This window comes from Etheostoma cragini, chromosome 19, assembly GCF_013103735.1.
Source record: "Etheostoma cragini isolate CJK2018 chromosome 19, CSU_Ecrag_1.0, whole genome shotgun sequence".
NCBI classification, from domain to species: domain Eukaryota; kingdom Metazoa; phylum Chordata; class Actinopteri; order Perciformes; family Percidae; genus Etheostoma; species Etheostoma cragini.
The window spans coordinates 10,840,258-10,859,865 of record NC_048425.1 but is presented as its reverse complement, the minus strand read 5'-3'; the positions used below and the strand labels follow the sequence as shown (position 1 = coordinate 10,859,865).

Below are 19,608 nucleotides of genomic sequence, written 5' to 3'. Positions count from 1 at the left end.
CTCTCTCTCTCTCTCTCTCTCTCTCTCTCCTCTGTGTTTGTGTAAATATAAGCCATAGACCAATGGTTAATGTATGGCCCATGGGCTAGAATCGGCCCGCCAAGGGGTCCAATCAGGGCCACTGGATGACTTTGCAAAGAGTCATAATTGAAAAGAAGTAATCTATATATATACACACACATATATAGTGTGTGTGTATATATACTGTGTATAAATGTATAGCCACACAGCCTATGAGATAAGCCTATTAATAATACTGTTAATATTGCGGTACTCAGTTATGGTGAGAACTGGCCCATTTCAGGCACTGATGTACCCACATCTACATGACGCCAGTATCCATGTATACATTTTAGAGAAGCTATGTGGGAACACTCACTGGCTGTTCATTTTGCATTCTTCATGTATTTAACACATTGTGATATCCATTATTTAAGACTAAAAGGTTGAAATAAATTTTTCTCTAACTTGACAAGACTTGTTTGTAAATGTGCTGTATTTATATAGCGCTTTTCCAGTCTTAACAACTGCTCAAAGCGCTTTTACATCTACAGGGAACATTCACCATTCACACACATTCATACACTGTGGCCGGGGCTGCCGTACAAGGTGCCACCTGCTCATCAGATAAACATTCACACACATTCACACTCCGATGCGCAGCACCGGGGGCAACTCTGGGTTCAGTGTCTTGCCCAAGGACAATGACTGCAGGGGAGGGGATCGAACCACCAACCTTCCGATTGGCAGGCAACCGCTCTACCACTGAGCCACAGCCGCAGTGAGCCACAGTTTGTGCCTCTGTACTTTGTGGAACATGCAAGAAACTACTAGTTTACTATGCAGGAAACTACTAGTTTACTATGCAGGAAACTACTAGTTTACTATGCAAGAAACTACTAGTTTAGTATGCAGGAAACTACTAGTTTAGTATGCAGGAAACTACTAGTTTAGTATGCAGGAAACTACTAGTTAACTTTGCATACTAGATTGTGTTTGACTTTCTGCAGGAACAGTGATTCCACTTCCTGCTTGTTATGTTGGCTTGACGTCAGTAGAGGGCAGCTGAGAACACTGCTGTTGAAAGGACTACAAAAGGTACAAACACTACCAATCAAAGGTTTGGACACACTTTCTTATTCAAGTGAATGGAAAGGTGTGTCCAAACCTTTAGTGGTACTGGATTAAAATATTTTTTGTAAGGATAAAGGTTTTTTTGTCAACCTCTTATCACAAATGAACACAAGAAGGTGTAACACATGTGTTTGGGGTCCTGGAAACTTTTCTCAAACACCAGTCAAATCATTAGGTAAATAACATAGCCAACTAAACATTTCTTTGTCTGTAAATAAATTTGAGGCAGACAGTTTAATATATTCAACTGATTCATCATTATTTGTTTATAACAAATTACTCAGTTCCCTGTTGGAACATATAACTAAACAAAATAGAAGTTTACAGAGACAGAGACCAGAATTTGGGAATACAGCACTGACATAATAATGGCTTAACTTTACCCTGTGTTCAACGGCAGAGTCACCAATCACATCACTGTTTTGAGCCTGCGTTGGTGTTTTTTTTTTTAATGGTTTTAATCTGCTCTAGCGCTTCTTATAAACTTATGTAACTAGTTGTCAGGGATGTTTAATGTGTATATCCTTTTCTATCATTTAATACCAACAGCAATACATTTTGTGATGTGTAGTTGGCTTGTTAGTGTCAAGGATGGATTACTAAACATGCATACAGTACTGGGCACAGGCACAAGGGCCCCTTCACCACTGTACCTGGTACTTTTTAGTGTGAAGTGATTGATATAATGTTTTGTTGAAAAGTCAATCGAACAACCAAAAAAAGGAAAACAAATACAAAGACACATAAAACAGCCTCAAAGACAAACAAAACAACCCCAAAAGAGACCTAAAACAACCACAAGGAAACAAAACAACCACAGAGAGACCCAAATTAACCACAAAGAAACACAGAGATGCAAAGCAACTAACAAGAGACACCATTAAAAAGATGAATGTCACTCCCCGATGTGAGTCAAGTGCAGATTTGAGTCGCGCATGCGTCACTTTGTGACGAGTAGCATACAAGATGCTAATGAGAGACTTCTGTAATTGTAATACAGTAAAAATGGACACACTTAACAAAGTTAGTTCACCGCTGGCTACAAGTTAGCATGAAACACAACAAAGGCTGTCAGTTGAATGGCGTTTTGAGCTAACGTTAGCAATCCAACAATCATATGTAGCTAAAACGTTTTTGAAAGGATTTACATATTCTGTTATTGTTTTGAATTGAGAAAAGTTTATTATTTCATGTTTTTCCCAAATTTCAGTGGGACATTTTACCCTTTAAATCTGAAGGTGCGCAACTTACATCCAGGGGGTGTCAATGCATAACAACTACACAGCAAAGCAAAACAACTGCAAAGAGAACACAGTTAATACACTGACTCACAAAATGACCACAAAGTATCTTAACACGTTTACAAAAATGTCCCTTCTTGGACTGTGTGCCCCAGTCTTACCCTCCAATTTGAAAGTTTGTAGAGCACCCAACAGTGATATAAAATCTAACACTAACTACCCACGGGTGCTAGGTAAGGTTAACCCACTATTGACTGGGTCCAAACAGACTCAGTGATGTATCAGTGTAATTGTTGATTATTAGCAATGCTTTGCCTTGTAGCTGATTATGTTGTCATACAGCATACATGCCACAGTTTAACACTGTAGCCATTGTCATGCTCACTGAGGCGCACGAAGCCACAGAGTCTGATTGTCTTCATTGTGTCCAACGGTCCAAATATGTTTCTTTACCCTGCATAAGTAACGCTTGCCAAGAAGCTCTTAGGAGAAGAGTGAGTCCACAAGAGGGAAAAAACAATCCCTTGGTCCCGTCCTGCTGCTGCTGCACAAAGGCCAAGTGTTGTTGCATAAGGAGACTGAAGGTGAAAAAGACGGGGGACGTGTAGAGAAGGGCGCCATCCGCCTCATTTGTGCACTCTGAGCTTTTCAGGGAAAAGCCATGGGCGCAGCGTGTTTTATTGCTAATGCCTCAGTGACTTCCAAGGGCACTTACAGGACTTCAATCATTGGATTTGCACTCCACTCGCTCACTTCAGACCCAGAGGAGGCCTCAGAAATGGGAGGGGACGCCCCCCGAGAGAATGTTGTTAGTGTCCTTCTTTGGGCTGATTTAGCTGTTTTCTTTCAGCTCCTATTGAGCGTTAAGCAACGGCTAAACCAGCGAGACAAATGTGTGTTTACGCTTTCTAAAAAAGAAAGTAGTAAAAAGAGAGAAGGGGGGGGGGGGGGGGAAGAGCAATGTTCTTTTTTGTGTTCTTTGCAATCTAGGTGCTGGGTGGAAAAGAAGCCAAGAGGACATCAGATAAATCAGGTTACCCGTAGCAACAGCACTGGTAGGGCCTGGGACCGGCCCTTGATCTTCTTCTTAATCACCTTCCTCTTCTACATTTCACACCTTTCTTTTCTTCACTTTTTTTTCTTATCACCATTTCCTTCATCTTTCAAATCCTAGCCTGATCAAAACAACTCCCTCAACCCCCCCCCCCCTTCCTCATCAAAGTAAAACCGATTCCTTTAGGTCATGGGGTCATTCCTCCCCAGCAACAATGGGGCATTTGTTTCCGTCAACAGCTAAGACATGAAGCCTGTTACCCAGTCCTGGATACAGTATGGGGGGAAGAGTTATAGTGAGAGAAGAGGTGGGTGAAGGTGGGAGGAAAGGGCAGGAACGTGAGAAAATGAAAGAACTGAGTGGTGGAAGAGGAAAAGAGGAGTTTCAGACCTGGGAGACTAATATAGCAAAGCCTCATTACATTTTAAATTGGAAATCCAGCCAGTAGGTGAGTACATTCCCATTAACCTGGCAGTGGGAATGACTTCCTTCAGGCTTATGGGTTATTACTTCCTCTCCCATTGCTGGAGCACTATTGTTTAGCCCCAGTGTGAAGTCACACGCCGCAGCGCCACAAAGAGACACAAAATAGCCAAAAAGAAACGCAAAACAACCACACAGAGACCTAAAACAACCACTAAGACACACAAATCGGCACAAAACAACCACGAAGACATGCAAAACAACCACAAAGATATGCAAAGCAACCAAACAGACACCTAAAACACCCCAGAGAAACACAAAACATCACAAAGAAGCGCAAAACAACCACAAAGATATGCAAAACAACCACAAAGAAACACAAAACAACCACACTAATGCAAACAGCCACAAAGAAACGCAAAACCACGACAAAGACACACAAAATAACCACAAGGAAATGCAAAACAACCACAAAGACAAAAAACAGCCACAAAGAAACACAAAACAACTACACCAATGCAAAACAACCACAAAGACACGTAAAACAATCACAAAGACACACAATACAACCACAAAGAAACACAAAACAACCACGCTAATGCAAACAACCACGAAGACACACAAAACAACCACAAAGACAAACAAAACAACCACAAAGACAAACAAAACAACCACAAAGACAAACAAAACAACCACAAAGACAAACAAAACAACCACAAAGACAAACGAAACAACCACAAAGACAAACAAAACAACCACAAAGACACGCAAAACAACCACAACGAAACACAAAACAACCACAAAGACACGCAAAACAACCACAAAGACAAATAAAACAACCACAAAGACACGCAAAACAACCACAACGAAACACAAAACAACCATAAAGACATGCAAAACAACTACAAAGAGATGCAAAGTAACTAAAAAGAGCCACCAAATGACTACAAAGATGCAAAACAACTACACAGAGATGCACGCCTTCCCCAGGCCTATGGGTAATTACTTCCTCTCCCATTGCCCTAGCACTAGTGTTTAGCCCCAGTGTGAAGGCCTGGCCTCGGATATGGACAATGCTTTCTACTGTCTCTTGGTTTTAGCCCATTCACAACCAGCATCTTAATGGACCTGATGGAACATATCAGTTCTGTCAGGCAGAAACCTTTGGTTGTTCCTACACTATGTGTTTAATTAATGAAAGAAAGCATAATGAGAAAAAGAAACTTTATTCAATACAAGGTTGATTATTACAGTTTTGTCTTTAGTAGAAACGTGACGGCAGTGTGTCATCATTTTCCAGATGACTTAACCCTTTTGTTGTCTTCCCGACATGACATTTTTGTCCCTTTTTCTAGTTTTCACTAACACCAGCTTACTACCACTAGTTTTACACTACCTTCAAAGTCAAAGTCTGCTTTATTGTCAATTTCTTCACATGTCAAAAACATACAAAGCGTTTCCCTCTATCCCACGGTAACAAGACATTTATAACAAATTTGGTCCACAGACAAACATAACATTCAAGTAAACAACATAAAAAAAGTAAAAATAAGAAGATATATACTACGAAGAAAATAAGAGCAGCGAAATATGTGTTAAAAATGTGCAATTATGCATACTGTCGACAGTCTATGTAATGTGCAAAAAGACAGGCGGTAGCATAGTGGTGCTGGTTATGTAGAGCAGCAGAAATGTGTTCTTGTGTACCTTTTGGTATTTATTGTTAATAAACCTAATTTATGCGCAATTATACCCAATATTTGAGTACACACATCGACATGTGGGCACTTTTTTTACTTTTTTTAAATTATGTTATGTTTTGTTAATTTTTTAGTCGCTTTTTCCAATGTTTTTCCTTTTTTTGTCACTTTTTCAGATTTCTTTGGTCACTTTTTCAGCGTTTAAAAAAAAGATTGTTTTTGTTGATTTTTTTTCAACATTTTGTGCGCAAGGACAAAAGGAGGATTAAATGGACTTCTTCTTCAACTTTAGATTGCAGTCAGAGCTCTGAACCAGGAATGTTAATCTTTCCTGTCTCATGGAGCTCTTCAGTAGTTCTTCCAGCCACCGATCTGACTGAAGATGTGTCAACACAAAAGCTTTTCAATGAATGTAAGCATGAAAAACTGTTTGTTATGTCGCTTCATAACAACATCCCTTTTGCCTTTAAAGCTACATTGTGTAACGTTTGTAGTTGTCCATCATTTTAATTTTAATCTGTATTAACTTATCCTTTTTTGTGAATATTGACCACCACCATCAATTCCTAGTATTCCTATTGGCTGGAAATTTTACATTTGCGCTTGCATACTGCTCCGCCTTTCACGTTCGACTCACAGCTGCTGCTAGCGGGTATCGCCGCCTCCCGGACCCAGATAGTTTGAAGAAGGAAACACGGAGGACCACACGTATTCAAAATCCAGATTTCAGGAACAGTCTTCTTCTTCTCCCAGGATAAGAAAACAGATATTAAAAAGAACAAAAGGCTGGCGTCATTGGAAAACAGAGTGAACAATTGAACTACATGCACTCCGACAACCAAGTGATAGACGGTACTTTGTACACTTTCGCTTTTTGAGGCGACGGCTACCGTAGCTGCAATACGTACTTTGAACTGCGTGGAGAGAGAGAGTTGATTGCAATATATGATCTCAATGCTAGATGGGAGAAATTATTTCACAGTGTAGCTTTAATGTGAAAACAGCTACCACTGTGGTCATGTCGGACACCATTTTTTCCTGCAGAGAGACTAGTGGAGAAGCCTCAATCTCCTCCAGGTCTCCCACTCACTCCTTCAGGCTCTCTGAGGTGCTGAGCTGAAGGTAGTCTACACCGGAAATTCCACCTGTTGTCCCTAAGTTTCGGCCGGATGTCCCTTATTTTCTGCTTTCTTTGTGTTGACGTTTTAAACTCCGGTGGATTACTGAGGACTAGGGTTAACTGCTCCTCAGATCTCTGCAGGGTAAATCCAGACCGCTAGCTGGACAATCTGTTTAATCTGAGTTTTATGTTGCTCAACTAAAACAACTTTTGAACGTCCACATGTTCCACCAAAACAAGCCCAAGTCTATTTTGCAGAGGCACCGTAACACCGTCCGGCTTTTAGCGCCGCCCAAGACGATTGTGATTGGTTTATAAAACAATGCCAATAAACTAGAGTACGTTTTTCTCCCATCCCAGATTGTCGACTAGCTTGACCCTCTTCCGCAGCGTTGTGAAGGAAGGTCTGGCAATGTGAGAAAATCATATTTTAAAGAGGGGGGAGACCCTGTGTAAAAAAAGGTCATAAACATTGTTTTGGCAAAGTGTCAACAAACTAAAATTGAAATGATTTTTTGTCGCTTTTTGTTTTTTTTTGTTCTTTTATTTAGTTTTCTTTTTCTTTAGAGTTGCCAGAGTTGTTCGGCTTTGTGCCCTTAACAGATGGACTTTGATTGAAGTAAATAAGTAATAAGATATTAAATAATTATAAATATAAAAAGTATGTCTTCCCCCTACTGTTAAAGTACCTAAGTTACTTTAACAGTAACTTAGAGTAAAGTTTAATCTAAAGAAACTTTAATGAGCTACTTGAGTGGATTTTTATACCCATAATTTGACTTGTACTTCAGTGACAGTTCATCAAAGTAATAGTACTTTTACTTAAGTAGAATATTTTAAACTACCCAACCATGTAACAACCTACAAGCTAAAATGAGTAGCCAATTCAACTCTCACAGTTGATCGACAGAACAATTTGGATCTTTTTTAGTTTCCAAAATGTGAGGATTTTTCTGTATTGAGAAACTGAGTACTTTCACTTTTAATACTTTAACTACATTTTTCTGATGATAGTTCCATATTTGTACTTTGTTTTCAACGCAGGACTTTTACTAGTAACAAAGTATTTTTTTAAGTGTAGTATTAGTACTTTTTTTAAAAGTAATTGATATGAATACTTCTTCCACCGCTGCTACAGGGGCTCCATCATTACACACTCAACTTCTTTTCAAACTCCCTGTCGCTGCCTAATGTGAGTCGAGTGCAGATGTGAGTTGCGCATGCTCAGATATAAACTGTTTATGGCATAACGTGTCATACTGAAATTTGTGAAATCCAGAAAATAAACTTCTCATTTCAAATAACAGAAGATGGAAATAATTTCAAAAAACATTTTAGCTATCGTTAGCTCAAAACGCCATTCCAGTGACTGTCTTTGCTGTGTTTGATTGCTAGCTTGTTGCTAAGCTAGCAGTCGTTACAAAAACGTTTCAGCCATCTATGATTGTTTGATTGCTAACATTAGCTCAAAACGCCATTCAACTGACAGCCTTTGTTGTTTTAGCCAGCAGTGAACAAACTTTGTTATGTAGATCTATTTTTACTGTATTACAATACAGAAGTCTCTCGTTAGCATCTTGTAGGCTACTTGTCGCATGGTGACGCATGCGCAACTTAAAGATGCCCTCAACTCAAATCGGGTAATGACACTTCTGTCAATATTACTGCTAATATGTCTACGTGAAACTAGTTCTGCTTATGTTCAATCTTTATTTTAAATATAATGGTAAATCATAGAAAACAAGGCCTCTGGAGTTGGCTTACTTACCCCAAAATAATCATCATGCCTAATGAAGTTTTTGGAGAAATAAACCATGGTGTAAAAAAACAACAACAGTGTTCCGGAGTCTGCTAGCTACCAGGCCTGCTAGCCTTCAGAGCAGATGCTGCTCTGTCGGGTAAGACTCGTGGAGGTGGGCTGTGTTAACGCAGACACGGACTGGTGCAGAAATGGGGTGCGTTTATCCAATTACTGCTAATCGCTGGGGGAGTTGGTGACCGACCATTCTACATACCGCACAAATTCACGGCTGTTTTTACATTACTCCAAGCGCTAATGCTACCATTGCCTTAGCTTAGCTTTACGTAGCCTATAATGTGTATGCACTAAATGTAGCTTGTTTCGTATGTCATTTTTATATAATTTTTCTGATTTTCTATGCTGTATTCCGCTTTTATCCAACTATTGCTAAACGCTGGTGAAGTTTCTGACCGTTACATACCGACCATTCTACATTCCACACAAATTCACGGCTGTGTTTACATCACTCGTGGAGCTTATGCTACCATTGCATTAGCTAAACCTTATGGAGCCTAAAATGTGTAAAATGTAGCCTTCGTATGTCGTTTTTATATAATGTTTCAGATTTTCTATGCTGTATTCTTATAAAATACCCCCCATGCTACCCCACTTCAAAAATCCTGGAATCGCCCCTGGTTACTTTCCACCTCTGAGTACAAGTACCTCAAATTTGTACTTAGTCACAGTACTTGACTAAAATGTCCTTAGTTAGCCTACATCCTACCCCTAAAACTGCAGAGTGACGCAGCTGAAAAGGTTACACATTGATAAAATGAAAAGTGTCGAGTGCAAAGACAACCTGTTGCTTAGCTGGAAGCAGAGGGAACATTTCCCAGCAGCAGCGCCTTCCTGCAGCCACGCCACCACAGAGCATTGCAACACACACATACACACGCATGCACACACGCACGCACGTAGGCATCTCGGATGCCCAGCCCCGACTCAAGACCCCCGGTACACAACTCCTCTGCGACACGGTTCCCATCACTTTCTTTTGCTTCACTAAAAGACACATTTCTGGAGTTGTACGGTTTGCAAAGAAGAGGAATACAGGATCCGCTGAATCCCAAAGTATATTTTAGAGGAGGGGAACTTTTATATTAGACGATGGCCAACTCTGGTGTTCAGTTGCTGGGCTTTTTCATGTCGTTGATTGGCATCGTTGGACTGATCATTGGGACTATTCTGCCCCAGTGGAAGATGTCAGCGTACATCGGGGACAACATCATCACAGCGGTGGCCATGTACCAGGGACTGTGGATGTCATGCGCGTTCCAAAGTACCGGACAGCTCCAGTGCAAGATCTACGACTCCATTCTGCAGCTCGACAGTAAGTAGGCTACTAAACCACACTGTAAAAATACACAAAAAAGCGCTTTTGCATAGGCCTACTTGTTTTTTGGGGGCATATGCGTCGGAAAAGGTAAAGGCAAGTCATACTTGTTGAAAAAGTCCCATTTTGGACAGTGTGGACAGTTAATGGACAGTGTGTGCACACACTATCCATTACTTATGCAAATACTTCATTTTACAACGTTACGATCACACAGCATGCGTAATGGACAGTGTGTGGGACTTCCTCAACAAACGAAAGTACAAGTACTGCAGTGAAAATGTTAGGCTACCTAAGTAACAGTATGCAAGTATCATCAGGGTCATTACTTACTGCAATGTAAGAAAAGTAAAAGTTCTCAATGCAAAACCTCGTATTTTATAAGTTGTAAGGTCACTAGTAACCTAACCTAACCTAAATGTAGAGTAGAAGTAGAAAGTGCCATGAAAAGAAAAGACTCAAATCAAGTACAGGTAGCTCACTATTTGTACTTAAGTACATTACTTGAGGAAAAAAATCGCAACAACACATCTGTTACTCCTGGCATCTACAGCTATTCATTCTGGCATATTTTTGGACGCCCCTTGGTACTCAGTCACTTCCCCCCCCCCATCATTATTTATACCTTGAAGTATTCCTGAGAATCCTCACCCACACATTGTCACATTCTGGGAAACCCTCCCAGCCCACCTTACCTCCTGACATTACGAACCAATACGATAGATGATGCCTTATCCAAATTTCAAGAGCTAATTCTACAATCCATCTTTGAGAAAGACAGTTGTTTGAATAGACATTTATAAACTCAAAGCTGTATATTTTGTCACTTTGGCCTTGCTTTTTTTTTAATATACCCCTAGTGATAAAATGCACAACTCTGTAACTTGTGTTTTCTGGGCATCCCAATATCAGGGCGACTGAGAACGTTGTAAAAACTTTGTGTCCTCTCTTTTGTCACCGTTAAATAGAAACCACATTGAAAACGTCGCAACAGTTGTTGCATATTACTAAAGATGTTGCCAAAATAATCAGCCTTGAACCTTGATAGGAAGGGTGACCATGGTAACCACACTGCTGCAGCACAGACATCTGAACATCTCTGATACTGTACACTGTGACACATACACACAATGGCTTCAGTACTTTTCCCATGCAGACATGCACAATCATTTATAGCAAACTGGGAGCTAATGGTTTGGGATAATAGCACCTGTCCTTCAGTGACAAGAGACCTGCAGACCTTTGGCCTCATTTGATGACACGCAGATTCCAGATCAGCCCATCTGAGCTTTCATTTTCTAAAAGGCAGAGCAGGATACCCAGGGCTCGGTTTACACTTATCGGCCATTTCTAGCCACTGGAGGAGGCTGCCACGATAGGCAGGCTGGGGGAGCGCATATTAATTTAAAAAAAAAAACTCATAAAGGAATCTGCTTCTTTTTTGGCTCAGCCATGACGGCTCAGCCATGACGATAGTGTGGAAAACTCCATCGCTACCTTGTTCTGATAGCTAGCCGGTTCCTTAATGGGGGGGGGGGGGGCGTGTAGGCCTGTGTGTGCAATGCCTAAAGCAATTGTTACATCGCAATATACTTCCTTGCCATGCAAAAGTTGCAAGGGTGTTTTTTTCCGCTCACAGGCGCTAGGGGAGAGCAAGACAACCACCACTGAACTTGAAAAAAGTTTTAGAACCATTCAAATGACTTCAAAGCTTTCAAAACAAAGAATGTCTCTGCTGACATATCTGGGATAATCTTTTTGTTTAGAGATGTAATTTACAGCTACTGTATTGTGTGTTCTACAGTATATACAGTAGGCTTACTGCTGAGATGGTTTACTAACCTGGCAACCAGTCTCGGGGCCCCAGACCCTTCAGGGGCCACAAAGGCCCTTTTTCATCGCTCTGTGATCATATAATAATATACTGTATGCACATTTGTTGTGGAAGGAGTTTGACTTCCAAAAATATCACTAGAAAGAGAAAAGAAGAGTTCATTTGTAAAAAAAACAGATATGACATTCTAAAAAATTAAGTGCATAATAATAATAATAATAATAATAAAGAGATATCTTGTTAAAAGAAACCAACACTGGTTTGATTGATATTGCCAGTATTGGACACAAAGAAGCCTCCTTTGTGTAAAAGGCCTTTTTGAAGTAAATAAAGAGATTGAGCGGTCAGGTGATGCATTTCAATTAGTGCAAAAAATGGATGCTGAGGAGGTGAAACGCAGTTCTCTGGAGATTATGTTTTGGAAAGAAAGCAAAGTCTGATAACTTCCGTTATCATTAGTAACGTAAGTCATGCATAAATTATGTCAAAAAATGTATAAAGGACTCATTGTTGACGAAGGGAAAAGAGCTGTGTGCGTGTGAACCTTTGAACAATGTGATGCTGTAAATGGTTTCAGGCTTTTAAAAAGCTGTCAATCAAAATGTACCTGTCAGGCTCTGGCCTTGTCGGGCCTAACCATTAAGGCCTGATTACAGCTCTACTGGGGAGTACAGTTGTGCTTGACTAGCTTTATATAAAGTATGTCAACTAATATTTGTTAACCAATGCTGTAGCAATGTAACCTTTACTTGAGAGACGCTACAGAAGGCTCTACTACCGTGAATTATTCTAAATACTCTATCCATCCCATTATAAAGTAGTACTGGCAACTGAAAAGAACCAAAGAACCTCAAATATATTTTTGGTAATTTAACATTACATATTTGGCAGCACTAGTGGCAGAGTGAGATGTTTTTACCATCAACCGCATCTACATGGACTATTTTTCAAACCATTTGTTTATTAAAAAAATGGCTTAAAATTAGTTTATCATTTGGTTATGAGGATGACTCATTTTCCCTCCCGCCCCCTTAAAAGAGGCAAGACATGTCTGATGTTTCTATTTTTTCAGTTAGGCTACATAACATAGGTAGGGTAGGAATATGGAGTAAACAACATTACTAATCTTAGAGTTCAAAAATTTAAATGGCAATAATTCTCCATTAATTGAACTTTTGCTCCATTGATTTGCCTTTCCAGTCAGAGACCTTGAAGGGAAGTGGCACAAAGTTGAGGTTATTGTAAAATCTTAGAAGGTTTGGGGCTTTTTAAGAAAACACTCGGGGCCGATGCCTCAGAAGCCACACCTCCGCTCCGGTCCTGGCGCACCACCTAACTTTTTGTATCTTAAATCTGTGTAACGAATGTACTACAAAGTAATCATAACCAAACCAATATCATCTGCGTCTCTTTCTTCTGTACAGTAAATGGCAGCAGACGTGCTATATGTGTGAAGCCGTTGCAAAGCTGCCATAGACAGCTCAGTAGCAACAATAACAGCAGTGTGACGTAGCTCCCAGTCAGGATAAAGTGCATCCTGTATCTCTCTTCCTCTGCATTTACTATATAATCCACCCAATTGTTCCCCATGTAGCAGTATTTTATAGAGTTACCCCACCCCCCAACCCCCCTACTATCCCTCTTCTCCGCACCATCCTTCCCTCTGTCTCTCTCCACCCACCCATCCCTCCCTCGCTGCTGGAGGGTTTTGTTTGTTTGGGCAGGGTAGTGATGGGATGGCTTAGACTGGCACAGACTGGTTCTAGGTGGACAGAGGAGGAAAGACAAAGGGGGAGACTCACCCTGTGATAGGTTTATAGTGTGTGTGGGGGGGGGCACTGACAGATGAGGATCCTAACAGTGGTGTTTCAGCAACAGATGGGGAGGGTACCAGTGAAAAAGGAAAGAGTGTGAGATGTGGTGTTTCTCTGTGTGCTGGTGTGTGTTCATGTGTATCCCATGGTTTCTCTTCCAGGAAAAGCTCACATTGAAATGTCCTGACAGGCTAATGTGAGTGTAATTCACAACCTCTGGACACACACAAAAAGCCTGGCTGATGGGTCAAGGCTTGTTTTTTTTAAGTCTTTCTTTATCATTTATCAGTATGTGCTTCCACATTGGACTTGATACGCTCCCACGATCCACAAAAACAAAATGGCCATGTATTCACTGCCTCCCCGCGCAGAGACCGACACACCTTTCTTCATACATAATTGTCTTTCTTCTCTCTGTCTGCCCCCCCCCCCCCAGGTTCGCTCCAGGCCACTCGTGCCTTGATGATAGTTGGCATCATTGTGTCCGTCGCAGGTCTGGGCGTGGCCTGTATGGGAATGAAGTGCACCACCTGTGGAGAGAGCGAAAAAGTGCGCAAGTCCCGCATCGCCATGACAGGAGGCATCATCCTACTCGTGGGAGGTGAGGACGCCATAAACTGTTGATGACAAGCAAGCACTATGAGGGGAAGTTACATATAGATGGATGACAAATGAAAGGGAAAACCAACATCAAGGTGTTGTTCCACCACAAGCAGCAAGCACAGCTTCTGTGTGTGGAACTCTAGAGGAGGGATAGACTGTGTCCTTCGTCCTGTCTAACACATCAGTCCAACATTTCCGGGTCTTTAATTGGATGGAGACCATACACTGTATATAAAGATGGACAACGAGCCTAAACTTCTTCCCACTGGATAAAAAGGGGAAGCCAAAACATACTGGATACGGGCGCTGACGTCTTGTAATTTTGGGGCCGAAGTCTGTGCAATATCATTTTCATTGTTTGTAAATCTAATTTTTTTTTTTTAATTCATTGATTTGTTATTTGGTCTCTAAAATGCCCAAAAAGGGTGAAAGAAGTCAATCATTGTTTTCCGAAGCCCAAGATGACGTCCTCAAATGTCTTGTTTTATCCACAACTCAAAGAAATCCAGTTTACCGCCTTAAAAAAAAAGATTATTCATGCCGATTAATACACTATCAAAATAGTTTAACTAGTTTATTTATCGACTAATCTTTGTAGCTGTACTATAAAAAAAAAACACCAACTTAATGTAAGCCTGTGGTGGATCTACGTTGAAGGGCGTCCACCAAATTCTAAGGGATAAATCAACTGGGAACCATGAATGTCTATGCCAGATGTAGTGCCAGTCTAGTCTGGCATTGCCAGACCTTTCTCCACCTTCAAGACTTTTATTTCCCTAGTCCAAAAATGTGTCCTCCCACTCCTGTGCTGAACTATTGAAGAGGTCCGGTACTCCTGGCACTGATTCTGACATAAGAGGTCTAACTGGCTCTGGAGAGAACAGAAACATTAAAAGCTCATTGTGCTGGAGTCAATAGGGAGCCGCCTGGTGCCTATAAAGAGAGTAAAAGCATGTCTACCTCTCAGGTTTTGATGATGTGCTGATGGACTGATTGATCTTTGTTGTTGGCGTTCTCTCCTCTCAGGGCTGTGTGCCATCGTAGCGTGCTCCTGGTTTGCTCATAATGTGATCCGGGCTTTCTATAATCCCTACACTCCAGTCAACACCAAGTAAGTAACCCCTGAAAAACAGTGTGTTCAAGTACTCTAAGGAAGGAACTTAAGTCATTAAAGGAATAGTTTGACATTTTGGGATATTTGCTCATTTGCTTTCTTGCCAAGAGTTAGATGAGAAAATCTGTCAGTTAAAGATGAAGCTACAGCTAGGTTAGCTTAGCTTGGCTTTAGAAGAAACAGGTGTAACAGCTAGCCTGGTTAGCACCTCTAAAGCTCATTATTTACCATGCTATATCCACATGTTTTTTTTAGTTGAAAAAAAGCAGAAGTGTAATTACAACATGTAGTGACATTACGGCTATGTGCCGGACTATTTCTTGGCCTGGAGCAGTGACAGAGCTAGCCTACCTGCTTCCCTATGTTTCCAGTCTTTATGCTATGCTAAGCTGTAGCTTTATATTTAACAATCAGATATGAGAGTGGTACTAATCTCTAATAAAAAAGTCAATATGTGTATTTCCCAAAATGTCAAACAATTCATTTAAGTATTACTACTACTACTACTACTACTACTACTACTGCTGCTGCTACTACTACTACTACTACTACTACTACTACTACTACTACTACTTCTACTATTAATACTACTGCTACTACTTCTACTACTACAATTACTTAACATATTATTTTAAAGCAAGGGTCCATTTTGTTTGGATTTTACATTCTAATCTACTCTTTTGACTCCATGAAAGCTATAGTTATTGTAACTTTGCATGTAAAGACTATACATAACTAAATAAACATGAATTTCTACACGTTAACAACCATAAAGTAGTTCAAATGAGCTCCATTTTCAACTGCTGCTTACACATGGATGAATCATCACTTAAATCACATATTATACAGTAAGAATACTATACAGTAATTCTGCATATTTCACGCTTTGGCATTTTGCTAATAATTGTGTACATGTAAACAACTGTTATTTAGAATGAATAAATTTGGTATACAGGTAATTGTATTGCTGCTTCAATTAAAACAGTGTAACTTCTGATCAAAGAAATAACTACATTTTTCATAGTCATACTTGGTCTGGCATGACCAGAAGCTTAAGGAGGCTAATCTTAGCCAATGTTATCAAACTAATATTTGCTGGTTTTATGAACCCCAATCCCATAAATGACACTTTTGTCCACAGTGTCTGTTATTGAGCAGTAGTCTCACTTTAAAGAACAGACCTGAGTAGGGGTGCAAGATATATGACCTCAACATCATTATCGCAATATATCAAAAGTGTCTCAATGAGTTCAATATTTTATTTTTTTTTAATTTCAGATGTTAGATGTTTAGATTTTAGAAATATCAAAATTAATATTGATATTGCAATGTTCATAATTTATATCGCAATATCACATTTTGTCGATATCGTGCAACCCTAGACCTGAGTACATCTTTCACCATCGCCGGTTTGAATGTTTGCAAGGTTCAGAAACTGATGAGATGGACATGTTTTCTTGTGTGTAGCAGCACGATGGAGAAATCCATTTCGCCGGAAGTTCAATTTGTCACCGGAAAAATCCAAACCTTTTATTTTGAAATAATTGCTCCACACCGTCTTGTGTTCCCCAGGTTTGAGTTTGGCGCTGCCATCTTCATCGCCTGGGGCGGCTCCCTCCTAGACGTCCTGGGCGGAGCCATGTTGGCTGCATCCTGTCCACGAAAGAAACAGGCGTCTAAGTACCCGTCCATGGGCACTTCCCGCTCTGGTCCGCCTAGCAGCACTAAAGAATATGTCTGAGAACCTCCCCCCCTACTGCTTTGGACTCCAACAGAAGCTTAGCCACCCCTCACTCCCCTCACCGAAGAGTAAAACTGAAGGTGTATGGGGAGTTGTGAATCATAGAGGCAAAGAATTACTGAAATGGGACTTTTTCTTTTTTCTTCAGGCAGACCTTTGATAACCCCCATGATTATCATGCACTCATTATTGTTTCGTGAATGATGTCTCACACCCCAACCACACATTCTGCGATTGTTTACAAGTAACCTTCACAAATCCATTATAATTAGATCCCCTGACTTAATCGACAAGCCCTCGGGGCGTAACCTCGCGAATTGCAGCCTAAATGGTGGGTTTTAGCCAACAATCGCACCTTCACGTTAGAACCAGCGTTCTATTAGCGTTTGCCATGTAATTGAAAGTAATCAATTCCAGTTCGGTGTCTAGGCTGCGACTCATGGTCGCCGTACAACAGAGACACAGGGTGACAAATCAGTGTTTTATATGAACCGTCGGTGGTTTTAAAATAGACCCTTCGATGAGCAGGGTGCGACTTCACACACAGGGCTGAGCGTGTAGGGTGGCCGTATCACACAGGCCTTTTACTACAACACTCGGTACAGGCCCTGCAGCTTTTCGTACCAGTCTGTTACAAACCCTGCTCAGATATGAAATATTTTCTTAAGTAGTCACTGTGCCGTTATCACTCTAACAGCTTCCATATCATCCACTATGATATTAAACTGCCTCTATTTATTTTGACAAACGTAGGATGAGGTTTTGGCTTCTGTGGAGGTTTATATAATAGGTAGATCACTCTGGCCCAGTTTGAGCATTCAGAGATTATAAAGTCAGATTTTGTATTAAGATGAACAGTGTCAGCTGTTTTTTTTATGTCATAGTTTTATAAAAAAAAATGCCTCATTTAGTAAATAATGGTATAATGAAAAAATGAGTAAAAGGACATTTATATATTTGTATATATGTCCAACAGTACCTTAATAAAAGATATTGCAACATTGTTAATTGCGTGGTGGTCATAGCTGATTTTATGGTATTTTTTCTACACTGATAAAACATTAAACTGGTATTTATTTTTGCAAAACAAAATGCAGCACAGGACGTCGTGTTCCCCAAACTCTCCATACAATCAACATCATTACTCAAAATAAACTGTAAAATTGTTATTTAAGGGAGCAGAAAGAAAACAACAACCTTATCATAATTATTAATAAAGTTTCTAGTGACTTTCAATGTAGTAGTGCACAGCCCTTTTGAAAAAGAGAAAGAATTGCGTATTCACAGATTCTGGGTTTTTAAATGAGGGAGGAGTAGGTGTAATTTTAAGATTATTTTCATCCTAGACATAATTATTTAAAGCAGACTATGTATGTATGTACTGTATGTGTAAACATGTCTGAGGGTATCTTTAGGTATGCAGTATTTGAGCCAGTGAACTACTCTACTATTTTTTTTCCTGTAATTGGCATTAGGCCACATCACACTACTGTTATATTAGGCTTAAAAAAAATGCTTTAGGTGATAAATCCAGCCTTGGCATGACTGCTGTGGTGTCATCACAGGTAAGTGTGAGCCGATTGAGCCACTGGAAAACTCAAAAAGAGATGATTTATGTTTTTAGCATGAGCTGTTTTTCCCACTTTACATTTGCTTCTCAACTACAACTCAAATGCTCACTACTTTATTTGAAAAAAACCTGTTATGTCCCTTTACATGAGACTGTATACTGCTTATAACGTTTACACCTCTTAATGTTCACAACCTTCTTTTTTAAAATAAACTATAGTTATCAATACTCTTTATGTGACAGTTGTGTGTTAAAGTTATATAACTACGTGAAAAAAGCATTAGCAGTGATGTGAATGTGTATGCGGTTTTAGAACACCATTGGCACAAGTGCATCAAAACAGTTTCACAAAGATTTATCTTTTATTTCCCAAGATGCATTATGAAAAGTCGACCATTTCCATGCAGATGGTAGCCACGACCCCCAAACAACACTCTTTGAGTCAGAATGGGCGGTAAAATGCAGTGCTTCTATGAAGCAAAACCAAAAAGTCAAAGTGAACTAGTAACAACTTCACAGCCAACTAAGTAACATGACATCAGCATGAGCCGACAGACGATAGCATGTCATTCTGAGGTCCACTGCAATCTTTTAAAAATGACCCCAAAAAAACATCAGTGTTCAGATTGTCTCAGCGGTGAGAGCTAATCACAGAGGACTGCTTGTTTTCATGCTCTCATACTGTAATTAAGTAAAGGACATTATCTTTTAAAAAAACAGAACTGAAAAGACACTATGATGCCATCTGGGTGTGGCTTAGCAAGCAGATTACTGCTGTAAATATGAATACAAAGTAAGTGTTGCTCATTAGGACACGTCTGCGTGTGGATGCATTTTAATTAGCCACCTGATACAGCGTTAAATATCACTTGGCAGTTGATTGAAAAGAATTAGAACTGTACATGTCTTTAATCACAGTTGTCTGGCCGACTGGGAAACCCTGCCTTTGGAAGAAAAAAAGAAAAACCCTCCATAAATCTGTTGTTTATGATATTTTACTGCCGAGTCTGTGCTCAAGCCAACAATAAGCTTAGGGAAATGTTGACTGCGTGATCTAAAGAGCATGACGGTGGGGTGATTTCAAATACTTTAACATTTAGCCCTTAATAACAGGATACCAGTTACG

General features: G+C 40.1%; 1 protein-coding gene and 1 long non-coding RNA gene across 2 annotated transcripts in view; one reads left to right on the top strand and one right to left on the bottom strand.

Moving 5' to 3' along the window:
• LOC117934901 overlaps positions 1-4,054 on the bottom strand; it is a 7,008-nt gene extending 2,954 nt beyond the window's left edge. Inside the window, exon 1 of the long non-coding RNA XR_004654602.1 lies at positions 4,044-4,054. This is a non-coding gene — a long non-coding RNA (uncharacterized LOC117934901). The remainder of the gene's footprint in view (positions 1-4,043) is intronic.
• Positions 4,055-9,384: 5,330 nt separating this feature from the next.
• On the top strand, positions 9,385-17,671 carry cldn7a (claudin 7a). Its single transcript, XM_034856893.1, has 4 exons — positions 9,385-9,803; positions 13,891-14,055; positions 15,084-15,168; positions 16,744-17,671. Exons 1-4 carry the CDS (start codon positions 9,581-9,583, stop codon positions 16,910-16,912), a joined length of 642 nt encoding a protein of 213 aa, XP_034712784.1. The 5' UTR covers positions 9,385-9,580; the 3' UTR covers positions 16,913-17,671.
• Positions 17,672-19,608: the final 1,937 nt, after the last annotated feature.

What these genes read in the sequence shown, in the direction of transcription:
- cldn7a (XM_034856893.1), top strand. Translation starts at nt 9,581, where the DNA reads ATGGCCAACTCTGGTGTTCAGTTGCTGGGCTTTTTCATGTCGTTGATT. An exon ending in CTCCATTCTGCAGCTCGACA is followed by an intron (nt 9,804 to 13,890) that starts GTAAGTAGGCTA and finishes CCCCCCCCCCAG; the next exon opens with GTTCGCTCCAGGCCACTCGT. An exon ending in CATCATCCTACTCGTGGGAG is followed by an intron (nt 14,056 to 15,083) that starts GTGAGGACGCCA and finishes CTCTCCTCTCAG; the next exon opens with GGCTGTGTGCCATCGTAGCG.